The sequence below is a fragment of the Macrotis lagotis genome, chromosome 1 (assembly GCF_037893015.1).
Source record: "Macrotis lagotis isolate mMagLag1 chromosome 1, bilby.v1.9.chrom.fasta, whole genome shotgun sequence".
Lineage (NCBI taxonomy): Eukaryota > Metazoa > Chordata > Mammalia > Peramelemorphia > Peramelidae > Macrotis > Macrotis lagotis.
The window spans coordinates 145,014,789-145,028,311 of NC_133658.1; the positions used below are offsets into that span (position 1 = coordinate 145,014,789).

A 13,523-nucleotide genomic window follows, 5' to 3' on the forward strand; every position below is an offset into this window, starting at 1 on the left:
TAGCTGCCCCTTGATCTTTTATTCTTCAAGATAAATTTTGTTATTATTTTTCCTAGTTCTATAAAATACTTTCTCGTAGTTTGGTATGGCACTGAATAAGAAGATTAATTTAGGTAAAATTATCATTTTTTTATTATATTAGCTCAACCTACTCATGAGCTACTGATATTTTTCCAGTTGTTTAGAACTGACTTCATTTGTGTAAAAAGTGGGTTTGTCTTGGCAGGTAGATTCCCCAATATTTTATATTGTCTGCAGTTGTTTTGAATGGAATTTCTCTTTCTATGTCTTGCTTTTAGACTTTGTAGGTAATATATAGAAAGATGATAGTTAATATGGGCTGTTTTATATCCTGCAACTTTGCTAAAGTTGTTAATTGTTTGAACTTGTTTGTAGTGGATTCTCTAATATAAGTATACTATCATCTGCAAAGACTGATAAATTTTGTTTCTTCTAATTCCAAATCATTTCTTTTTCTTCCCTTATTGCTAAAGTTAACATTTCTACCACAATATTGAATAGTAGTGGTGATAGTGGGCACCCTTGTTTCACCCCTGATTTTATTGGAAAAGCTATCTGGGTCTATTTTCAAGATTAGTCATTTTTCCTTTGAGGTATTTTACATTTTCTTCTGTTTTTCTGGTCTTTTGATTTCATTTGATGGATTCTTTGGGGGTTTGGGGGGGTTAGTTTTTGCAAGGCTAATGGGGCTAAGTGGCTTGCCCAAGGCCACACACCTAGGTAATTATTAAGTGTCTGAGGCCAGATTTGAACTCAGGTACTCCTTACTCCAGGGCTGTATCCACTGCACTGCACCACCAAGCCACCCTCCACTGCACCACCTATCACCCCATTTGATGGATTCTTGATGCATATTGTAGTCATTAGTTTCCACTTACCCAATTCTAATATTTAAATATGTTTTTTCTTTAGTTAGCTTTTGTATCTCCTTTCTTATTTGTCCAATTCTACTTTCAAAGAAGTTGTTTCTTGTTCCATTTGGAAAATTCTACTTTTAAAAGTTTTCTTCAGTCAATTTTTGTGCTTCCTTCTACAATTATTCATAATTCCCCTGCATAAATCTCTTATCTTCTCCCAAATTTTCTTATACCTCTCATATTTGTTTTTAAAATTCTCTTTGAGCTCTTCCAAGAGGACTTTTTGGATTCAAGACCAATTCATAATCTCCTTTGAGATTTCACACGTAGGCATTTTGTTACTGCTTTCATCTTCTGAGGTGGCATTCTGATCTTCCCTATTGCCTCAGTATTTTGGTTATAGAAAGTATACTGGGCAAAACTTAGAGAGGCAAGAAATTTGTTTGAGGCAAGATGATTATTAATAAAAACAACTGTCCTCATCATAATCATCATCATCCCTATAGCATTTTACAATTATAAAGCAGTTACATTTGACTCTCCTTTGTGCAGGCTGTATTCCAATGAACTCATTCATTTGCTGTTTTTGGAATTTGATATTCCATTTCTCACTTCCCTGTCTTTGTAAAGATTGTTGTTGCAACGATTAGATCACTGGACCTGGAGTATGGAAAACCTGAATTAAAATCCAGCCTCAGACAACTTATGACCCTGGCAAGCACTTCACCTCTGTCAATCTCAGTTTCCTCAGCTGTAAAATGGGGGCACCTCTCTGTATCTTTGTAAGGATAAGAGGAGATAACTTATATAAAATGTTTTACAAACTTTAAAACCCTGTGCAGGAGATCCCCAAAATCTTAGTGCAGTTTTAAGTTTTAATAGATTTAAGTTTTAGTAACTTAATTAATTAATTTGGTAACAAGATTATTTTTTTGGAACATCCTGTGTAAATGCTAATTAGCAGGTGCTTAATATACACTTGTTAAATTGAATTTCACCTGTATTTTTTCATCTGATCCTCACAACCATAAAATAAGGCATGTTTTATAGTCTTCATTTTATTTTTTCCATTTTTTTATTTTAAGGCACTGGGATTAAGTGACTTGCCCAAGGTCACATGGCAATTATTATGTGTGAGGGCAGATTTGAACTCAGGTCCTCTTGACTCCAGGGCCAGTGCACTGCCCCACCTAGCTGCCCACATAGTCTTCATTTTATAGTTGAAGAAGCTGAGGCATATGTTTGGGTGATTTGCCCAAGATTATACAATCAATTAGTGATGATGCTGGGACTCTGTTTTGACCCCAGGGTCAAGATTCTTTCATGACTGCTATAAAATACAGGTCAATAAGTATTATATGATCACATTATTCACATTAAAAATTGATATTTAAGGGAGAGAAAAGAAGGTTGTGGGGCGGCTAGGTCGCACAGTGGATAGAGCACCGTCCCTGGAGTCAGGAGTCTGAGTTCAAATTTGACCTCAGACACTTAATAATTACCTGGCTGTGTGACTTTAGATAAGTCACCTAACCCCATTTCCTTGCAAAAACCAAAAGAAAAAAAAATGTGATCTCGGGTCCCTTTATAACTGAGCTCAAGGACAGAGTATGTTATACTGTCCTGGAAGTCAGAAGACCTGGATTCAAGTTCAGCCACTAACCAACCACGAGTCTTTAGTAATTCACTTAACTTCATGGAAGGTCAGTTTCCTCATCTGAAAATGGGGTTGGACTAGATAAATGCCTAATGTCTCTGTCATCTTTAACTCTAAGAGTCTAGGTTAATAGAATTTAATACATCATTTTCCAAAATTTGCTTTCTACTAAATCACAAGCAACTATCAAAACCTGGTACAGTTGACTGATATTCTCTTTTGAAGCATATATATTAGATAGAAAAGTCTTTTTTCAAACAATTATCCTTAAATTTTGGCAAGTATGGGACTAAAATTCACTGATTCACTTGTAATACTTCAAAAGATCTTTGATTTAAATAGTGTGGTCTCTCTCTCTCCCATAACCCGTATTACTTGTCCACACCTGGGTAGATAGCTTCATTAATTGATATGATCATCTTAATTCAACAGGCATATGTTAGATGTATACTATATGCAAAGGCCTTGGCTTCTTGCTGAGGATACAAAAGAAAAATGAATTTAAGAGTTAGAATTTTGGGCGGCTAGGTGGCTCAGTGGATAGCATACTGGCCCTGGAGTCAGGAGTACCTGAGTTCAAATCCAGCCTCAGGCACTTAATAATTACCTAGTTGTGTGGCCTTGGGCAAGTCACTTAACCCCATTTGCCTTGCAAAAACATAAAAAAAAAGAGTTAGAATTTTAGAGATCTTGTTTTCTTTTTTTGCTATTAAAAATGCGCAGCAATAAATATTTTTGTATATGTGGTACTTTTCTGTCCGTCTATTGCCTTCTTTTGGGTGGTATCACTGTAGTAGTATCACTGAGTCAAAAGTTTTAAATAGTTTAGTCAATTTTCTAGCCTAATTTTAAATTGTTTTCCATAATGGTCAGGTCAACTCACAGGTCCACCAACAGTATATTAGTGTACTCATATTTATAAAAACTCCATCCAACGTTGTTTTTCTTTTGTCTTTTCTAACACTTTGATGAATACCAAGTGAGATCTCAATTGTTTTAATTTGCGTTTTCTCTTATTATAAGTGATTTGCAGCGTTCCCCCCGCCCCATTTTAAGTCAGTTAGATTGAGCCAATGTGGGCTTTTATACCCTTTTCCCTACCCTTAGTATATCCCAAAAAGACATTTAAAGCTTTACTTGATAGCCTATCATTGCCATGGTAACTGAACTTTAGCAAAAAATTTGCTAGTTAAATGTCAATTAGATTCTTTTAACTTTTAAATTAACTAGCAATCTCTTTATCTTTTAAAACACTTAACATGTCTGAATTTTGACTTTCCGGATATTTAACAAAAAGACTAAAGGTACCTGTCTGTATTCACATTAAATGATCGCATCTGTGTCTGGTTAAAGACTCTTCTAGTACATTTTTAGACAGGGTCAAACATTTCAGCACATTATGATCAGTGAATTCTGTTATCAGTGTTTTAATTCAGTCAATTTTCTAATAACCCCTTTATTTTCTTTAGTGAAGAATTGGTAATGGAAACACGGGACCTCTGCAGCCAGTTACAAAATGCAATGGAAGACACCATGACAAAGCAGAATCAGAGTTTTATGGTAACAGTTTATTCACATTTTATTTTTTTTCTTTTCCCCTCCAAGAGAAGAAAAAGAAAAGAAAAATGAAGGAAATTTAGAAGTAATCAAGATACTTAATAGCTATATATATATATATATATATATATATATATATATATATACACATATATATATATATACATATTATAGAGAGAGAGAGAGAAAGAGAGAGAGAGAGATAGCTTAATATATAGCTATATGACCCTAGGCAAATCACTTAACTTCTCTGAACCTCAGTTTCTTTACCTGTAAAACCTGGATCATAGCATTTACCTTGCAGGGTCCTTATGAGCAATAAGTAAGATAATGTGCATTGCTTTTCAAATGTTAAAATGTTGTTTGTTGCTCAGTTGTTTCAGCTATGTCCCTATCTGGAGTTTTCTTAGCAAAGATTTTGAAGTGGCTTGACATTTTCTTCTCTAGCTCATTTTATAGATGAGGAAATTGAAGTAAACAGTATGACTTGCCTGAAGTCATACAGCTATAAGAAGTATCTGAGGTCAGATTTGAATTCAGGTCTTCCTGATTCTAGGCCTGGTGCCCTATTGAGTTCTTATTACTATTTTTTTTTCCTTTTGGAGCAGTGCTATGATATAATAATAGTAATAGTAATGAATAATAAACATTTATATAGCACCTTTGGCTTGAGAAATACCCAGTGAGGAAATCCATTTTACCAGTGCAGTTCAGTACCTGCTCTGTAACCTAGATAGCTGCCTTAAGCCCTAAAAATCTAAATAACTTTCCCAGGGTCACATAGCTAATAAAATAATATAATGGAACATCCTTCTTGAACCCAAGTCTTCTTTACTGCAAGGTTAGATCCTTATCCACTCACCACATTGATCAACAAATCAGCCCACCAGAGACATAGGTAAAAAAAGGAGAAAGTGTGTTTTTTCTTCCTGACAGTAAATTCCAATTTGGGGAGTCCAGGAGGAAATAAATTGCTTTTTTGGGAAGGTTTAATAAAACTGTGACTATCTAGCCCCAAGCAAGACAGTGGAATGCAACCAGTGATATAACAAATGTGCCTCAAAGTCCTGGGTGTCACACAGCCCATGCTGCTGTTTTCACTATATACCTCAGATCCAAAATTGAAAGCCAAGAGTGTGCTTCAAAAAATTGGGGAATGGGCAGCCCTGGTTGGAGTCCATATCCACAGGTAAGAGTTTATTTTGTACCTGCAGAAATGTCTCTAAAGGAGGAGGACTTGTGAACCCCATTTTCATTGATGGATTTAAACTTGGAAAATTGTCCTTGAAGTATAAAAAGATGCACGCTGTATTGCTCATCCCCTAGATAATAAAAATAATGATAATGGTAATGGTATGGTGGTGGTTGTGGTGGTAGACATCTACATAGGGCTACCCAGATTGTAGAGCTCTTTGTACCTATTAAATATTGTGAGTTTCACTTAAGCCTCACAATAATTCCATGTGGGAGGTATTATTATCCTCATTTTACAGATAAGGGGACTGAGTTTCAGAAAGGTTAAGTTCCTTGCCCTTAGGGATCACCCAGCTAATAGTAGAAGTAGGATTAGAAGCCAGGTCTTGCTGACTCTAGCTGCACTACAGTGGACTCGTGAGAAGAGAAGTATTGGCTAGGGGAATTCAGATCCTCCTAAACTATTTCAGAAACACTGGTGTTGAGTTGTTTTCACTTGTCTGATGTGGTGACACACCTTTCTGGAGTTTTCTTAACAAAGATACTGGAGTCCTTTAACCATTTCCTTTTCCAGTTCATTTTACAGATGAGGACACTGAGGCAAACAGGGTTAAATGACTTGCCCAGGGTCATACAACTAGTGAGTGTCTGAAACCAGATTTGGACTCTGAAAGATGCCTTCTTCCTGATTCCAGGTCTGACATTTTATCTTCTCCCCCAGAGACATTGGTACTCACTAACAAAAACAATCAATTCTTAAGATTCTCAAATATCTCAGAATTCCCTACTGGTGCTAGTGGTAATATCAATAATAATAGCAATGATAACAGCAATAACAATAATAGCATGCATTTACCTAGTTCTTTGAGTTTTCAAAGTATTTCATATACTTTATTAAAGCAGTTCTCAAAGTGTCTTTAGGAGTCCCTGAAGCCCTTTCAGTGATTTACAAGGTCAAAATACTTTACTTAACAATGCATATATTAAAACATTAAAACGTAAGAGTATTTAATTTATAATCGAATAGCCACTGATAAACATCATGAGGGTATGCTGACAGATGATAACTTGAGTGTTAAATTTTCAATGTTAGCATTTACATATTGGAAATTAGTAGATAAATCAAGACTTGATTTATTGATTTGTTGATGATCTGAACTTAGGAAAGTAATGGAAAAATATTAATAATTCAAATTAAGGGCTAAAGGATGTCATAGATAATATGGGGGGGGTGGAGAGCTGTTGTTAAACATTTGTCAGAACTCCTCTGAATATAGCCCATATAAACAAAAGCTTTTGGGGTTCCCTACAATTTTAAAAAGTTTAAAGAAATTCTGAGACTCCACAGTTTAGGAACCATTGCTATATTTCATTTGATCTTCACAAATATTTGAGATAAGCACATTGGGTACTCTCTCTATATTATAGTCAAGGAAACTGAAAATCATGGAGTTTAATTGTCTTACCTGTGGCCACATAACAATAAATTGAGAATAGGATTTGAACTCAGGACTTTCCAACCTCTGTATTTAACTGTTTCCTCAAAACCCCAAACAACATGTTTCTTGCTTTATTTTTATAATTAATTGGGTAGGCTCTTGAGTTGTAGTAGTAAGAGCACTGAATAGGTTTGGAATCAAAAATCACTGGGTTTGACTTCTGGTTCTTAGCTGTGTGACTTTGAATAAATTATATTACTTCTCTGGGCCTCAGGTTTCTCATCTATAAAAAGGTTGGGCTAGGTGAATACCAATATTTGTGTAGAATAATAATGCCTGTAAAGCATTTACTTCTTAGGATTGATGTGGAAATCAAATGAGATAACTGTAAAACATTTTGCTTAATCCTTAAGATGCCCCATAAATGTCAATCATTAATACTACTGAGGCAAATATTAGCTGACTGACCTCAGAACCAGAAAGGTCTGCATTCAAGTCCACCCTGACATTAGAGACCACATACAATCCACTGAATTTCTCAGTGCTTTTGGTTACTCTGGAGGACTATAACGCTGCAGAGAGAAGGAACTGATTTATCTTGGTTGAGTTTCCTTAATCTGGAGTTTCCATATCAACAAAATCCTCAGTCCAGCCTCTCGTTCTATTCCTCTTATTATTTCTCAAGTCCCTTCCAGCTCTCAATTCTATCTTTTCTTATCAGTTTAAAGAGAAATTATTAAACCCCCAGAAAGATGATTTATTATATAAAAGGATTAAGAAAATTTTTTTGTTTTTTCTTTTCTTTCTTTTTCTGCTGGAGTAGGAACCTAGGGCCTACTCAAATCAGGCAGTTTTCAGGGTTTTTTTTAAACATCTGGAGGAAAAAATAGTGAATTTCTGCCACTAGGACAGAAAAATAGACATAGCATTAAAAAGCCCACATGTGATTATGAACAATATTTTGAGCGATTTAACACTGCAAAGCAAAGAGGTCCAATGGGAGAGACCTGGACAGCTTATAAATATATTTTGAAAACCCACATAACAAAGAAAGAAATCAAACAGCATATTGGAAGAGCAAGGAAAAAGTCATATACCAAGAGGATTGCATAAGAATTGATGTTAAGATTGGGATTACTAAATGGAAAAACCCAGAAATTACAGTTCAAGGAACACATAATCAAGAATTGCTCCTGCATTTGTATTAAAACTTTTCTACATTTGAAGTGCCAAACTACTTTCTTGGGGGTCCTTTCCAAATAAAGTGTAGAGACCCTGACCATGCTAAATTCAGTGTGTCCATGTTCAGACATTTCTGAAAGAGAAGGCAATTATAGAATGATTACAAAGTACGATGAAGTCATGCTTATGAGGTCTGTCTTATGGCTGAGAAGTGATCAAAGACCAATACTCCAAATGCCCATGTATCCAGAAACATATTCTCAAATTTCTACCAAGTACTAAACTAACCTGTACCATTGGGCTCAACAACACACCTCATCACTATGCAAGTAACCAGTCAATGGGCAACAACAGGATAAAGTGGTGTGTCCTATTTTCATTTTAAAACAAAAACAAACAAAAACAGGGTAATTAGCCAAGGAATTGACGATGATATATGACTTTTTTTTTGGGGGGGGGGGGTTGAGTCTACCTATCCTACCCAGACTAGAAGTGCAGGGACCACTCTTGAGAGGCATGAAAGCTTTAACCTTACTTGTCTGAGCCGAACCAGTTTGCCCCTCCTTAGGCAGCCTGGTGGCCCTTCACTCTCAGGAGCTCACCATGTTAGTGCTACACTTTGTGTGGCCATCTGATCAGTTTTAGCCCTTAATGGAACTCATAACTCCCAAGTTCAAGTGACCCACGAACTTTCCTCAACAGAGGGTACTATAGGCATGGACCTTCACAGCTATGAAATGCATTCCTTTAAAAATCTTCATCGTCGTGCAAAGTATCTTTAGAGAGAATAATTGCTTTGTGTGAGCACATTTTTTTCTAGGTGCTGTATCACAGTGTCTTAGAGAACTCAAAGCACCCTCTTTTTTTTAAATGATAAATATGTTAATTTAAAAACTTAACACTGAGCATCAGTACAACTATCTAAACTTGCTTAGTAATTATTTGCATTTAAATTCATTTCAGTATATAACATATACCAATTTTTTGTTACTCCATCCAACTTGAAGCCTCTTTTGCTAAGGGTTAATATATTAGAGGATACTATCCTGAGGCAGAGAGCATGTATTTTGGCAGCAAGAACCTTCTCTACTCTGTTTTCCAATTTAATAATTAATAATTTATTAAGCACAATGATAAGACATTGGGATATAAAAAGAGGCAAAAGTGAAACCCTGCCATCAAGGAGCTTACAATCTAATAGCCTAACATAACTATCACTTAGTCCTCATATGAATTTTACCAAGTCATTTGGCCTCAGTTTCCTCATCTTGAAAATGATGGGATTGTTCAAAGCAGCCTCTAAGTTCTAAAGCTATGATCCTTGTGGGTTTGGCTCCTTTGCCTCCTATTTCATGTTTCATCAAACATCTTTCTTCTTTTCATGTTAAGCGCTGATCGTTTAGTCTTGGAGCAGCGGACCGTCCCTTAAGTTTACAACATATGGGTCTGTAGACCAACTAGCTACCTATTCCTCATTCTTGTGGCTACAAAGTCTTTGCATTGACATTCAAGATTACCCAGATCTGAAGGACTGACATGCTTTTCTAAAGGCAATGCGTGGAGATTTTAGCTCATTATAAATGCAATGTTTCCATGTTTGTATTAACTTCTGCCCTCAAAAGAATTTTTATATGAACCCACAGGCACTAATTTCATCACAGAATCATTGGAGTTTAAGGGAAGGAAATCTTTGGCGTTTTTATTTTACATTGCTGTCATTTCCAAATAGTCTTATCTCCCTAATCACCCAATCTTCTCCCCCCATGAGTCTTCCCTTGTAACAAAGAACTATTAAGCAAACTTAGTGACCAACTAAGCCTGACAGTTAATGGAATATTTGGAATGGTTTTTTTTACTTCCTTTGAGATTTTCTTTTTCATTTCATTCAAGAATTATTTCACATCTTTAGAAAATAACTCTGGACACAACAACATACTTTTTGTCTTAATATCACCCAATATCACCCTGTATTTTTTCTTCTTCCCCCTCCCAGAGAGCTATTCCATATAGGAATATTTTTTGAAAGAAAAAGAGAAAGAAGGTAGAAACATCAAAATGAATCAATGCATGATCTGACAATCTATGGAGTATGCCATACCTGTATATTCTTCTTCAGTGCTGCAAAGGAGTCGGTAGACATATTCTTTCTTCCTTTTTTTTTTTTTGCAAGGCAAATGGGGTTAAGTGGCTTGCCCAAGGCCACACAGCTAAGTAATTATTAAGTGTCTGAGGCCTCATTTGAACTCAGGTACTCCTGACTCCAGGGCCGGTGCTCTATCCACTGTGCCATCCAGCTGTCCCCAACATAGTCTTTCATACCTTTTCTTCAGTCCAGAGTTTATTCTTTATATTTTTACATTCATTTTCTTTTTTTTGTAAATTTTTTTCATTTTAAACTTAAATACAAAACAAGAAAAGGGAAAAAAGTACACAGCCAAACATAAAAGAGGATTCAATTAAAAAACAATGAATTTCTATTTCAAGAAAACATATATAATAAATACTATACATTGGTTTTTGCAATTAATTTTCAATGATTTTGTGATAGTTGATCTTTCTGTTTACATTATTATAATTGTGCATATTATTTTCTTTGCTTACTTTACTTTACCATAGTTCATATAAATTTTCTATAATGACAATAATTATAGCTAACATTTATATGTCATTCACTATGTGCCAGAAGCTTTACAATTACTATCTCATTCAATCTTCACAACATCTCTGGGAGGTAAGTGCTATATTATCCACATTTTACAGATGAGAAAACTGAGGCAAATACAGGGTAAGTGATTTGCACAGTCATGCAGCTAGTAAAAGCACATCTGAACTTAGGTGACTCCAAGCCAGATACTCTATCCAACCATCTGCCTAGCTTCTTTGTATGCATTATATTCATACTATTACTATTATTATTATTAATGGTAGTAGTAGTAGTATTGATAATAATAATAATAACAATATGTTGGAGAATATTGTTCTCAAACAAAGAATGGATTGATTAATAGGGAATCTGGGGCAGGCACCACACCAGTGTCTTCTTCTAAAAACAAGTTTTACAGAGTTTGGCAGCTATGAAGGGACAAAAACATTAGTGTACTCTATTAATTAACCCATTCGACATGAAAACATTGACATGCCTGTCCTCTAAGTTAGGCACTGTACTTGGGAAGAACAGAAACAAAGGAGACCATACAATGTGTGAATTTAAAGTGGGAGGCTCAATGTGGGAAAAATGGGGTCATAGAATTTTAGGTTTAGAGATGGAAGGGGACCTTAGGGATCATCTCCTCCTACCTTCCCCCCTTCATTTTACAAGCAAGAAAACAGAGGCCCTGAGGGTCAGGTGACTTTGTGGCAGGAGAGGAACCAAGGTTTTCTGACTCCAGAACTGCTACTCAAACATTTTCATCAAGACAAATGCATTTTTTATGCTTCCCTCATTATTATTTCCATGGCTTCATACAACTCCAAAAGTGTAAGAAGTAACACTTTCTTTCAGTAAAGCATAAATAAGTGCTCTGTACTAAAAACAATTACCCTAAAATTCAGCTTCATCATAATCAAATCTTAAGATTCAGGACCTGGAGTTCAGGAAGACTCATCTTTGTGAGTTCAAATTCAGTCTCAGACACTCATTCGCTGTGTGACCCTGATCACCTCAGTTTCCTCATCTGTAAAATGATCTGGGGAAGGAAATGGCAAACCCCTCCAGTATCTTTACCAAGAAAACTCCAAATGAAGTCATAAAGTCACTCATGACTAAAATTAATGTAAGCTGTTCCTATCTAATTCAACATGAATCACTTAAATTAGATTTTTTTAATTTGAAGACAGCATCCAAAGCATACTTTATAATAATCAGGATATAACAATTAGGTGACTTATTTTTACTGCTAAAATTGGACTATTTTCCTGATATTGAAAAATTAGGTCTTCTGGTGGTGACTGTCTTTGTAACCTTCCTGTTTGTCTTCCAGACCCTGGACTGGACCTGGTTACATTCTGAAGATGGAGAACAGAACAGTCTGGAGCAGACACAGATCTGAACCCCTAAGGTTTCTTGGGTGGACTTAACTGAGTGATGCTGCTGAGGGATGCCATTTTCTGGGACTTTTCTGACCCAAACCAAGAGGGCTATCTGGATGAGAAGCTTACTTTCCCTTGCAGTGGTGACACAGGTTTAAACTGAAGCTGTGGGCCCAACAGGGAGAGTTGAAAGACCCTCATGAAGGAGGCCATGCCAAAGTGAAATTGTTCTGAAGCCTTACCATGAGTTTTCAAGCCTATGAGGCCATAAATGATCCTGTTTGTACCCAGGGAAGAGGCTTCCGTGTGTGGGTGCCTCCACAGACCACGGAAGGCTTGGCTGCCTTCTGGATTCATGCAGCCCCTTTGGGGCAGAGGATAGGATTGTTCATCTTTTCTTGACCTCCTGGAGACTGCCTGTCCCAATCCTACCTGTTCCACACACACAGGACCAGGAATGTGCTGATCCCAACTCTGACAGCTCCTGAGAGATTGCTAAATTTCCAGCATGAACATTTATGTCTCAGAAATTGGCATTTGCTCCAGTCGGGGCTTGATTATTGTCCTGCTGATTCTCTAGACTTAAGAAAGTGTTAATAATGCAGATGAACTTGCAAAGTGTGAATGTATACTCCCCAGCCCATCCCCCGGTCCTGTTCTTCATCGTTGACCAGCACTGCCCTGACCTGAGTCACTCTTCTATGTATTCTTCTCCAGGCTAAAAGCTCTGTGTTCCATCTGGACTCACACACATCTTGGCACTTTGGAAGGAAACCTTCCCCTTCATTTCCTCATTCTCTACCACTGAGTTGCCCATATTAACTTATGCCTGACCCCCCACTTTGCCCATCCCCTGCCCAGCCTTTACCAACCCTCAGGCCTAAGCATACCAAAGCGGTGCTCCTACCATCCTCTTTTCAGCTTAGTCTTGGTTTACTATAAATTGGAAACTTAGAAGAAGCCCCATTTGAAAACTGGATTTCCCAGGACCCATGCTATGAAACTGAAGCAGGCCAACATAAAACAGGAGCAATCATAACTTCCACCAAAATACTTCATGGTGGAAATAATTAGTTCAGATAGAAGCCTACTAGTTAGTGTTGGAGTGAGAGCTCTCAGCAGGCATGCTTTTTCCCCAAGTGCAAAAATGAATATAGTTCTGGAAAGAAATTAAAGTTGCTTATGACTTACCAGGCTGCTGGTCAACCCTCCCTAATCCATCCACCTTTGTTTACTGAATGTGTTTGTAAATATGGCTGTCTGCCTTAACTTCTTTTACCTAATCTGGAAAAATAATTAAATTGATTGATTTTTCTAAATTCTGTACTGTGTTTATCATTCAAATACCTGAAGTTGTACATTCTTATAGTTATCATAAAGTTAAGATCTCTAAACTTAGCAAGGCTCCATATATAAAATACTAACATAAAAAACTGGGTTATACATCCTTTATCAGGTCCAGGAGTTATATTTACTCCCTAATTCTTCTTGTCTTCTTTATAATGATATAAAATTAGGTTATATAGATTTCAAGACCAAATTCATATAATGTTCTTCATGCTCCTCCTCATTATCACTATTATTGAT

The 13,523-nt window shown here is 36.4% G+C and overlaps 1 protein-coding gene across 3 annotated transcripts in view; it reads left to right on the forward strand.

Moving 5' to 3' along the window:
- The window catches only part of IKBKB (inhibitor of nuclear factor kappa B kinase subunit beta), an 88,533-nt gene extending 75,314 nt beyond the window's left edge, over positions 1–13,219 (forward strand). Inside the window, exons 21-23 of one of the 3 annotated variants that reach the window (XM_074209027.1) lie at positions 4,005–4,095; positions 5,861–5,981; positions 11,888–11,969. In XM_074209027.1, coding sequence (XP_074065128.1) covers positions 4,005–4,095; positions 5,861–5,938 — 169 coding nt within the window. In that variant the 3' untranslated portion in view covers positions 5,939–5,981; positions 11,888–11,969. The other 2 variants (XM_074209028.1, XM_074209026.1) reach the window with 2 other exon arrangements.
- The last annotated feature ends 304 nt before the right edge of the window (positions 13,220–13,523 follow it).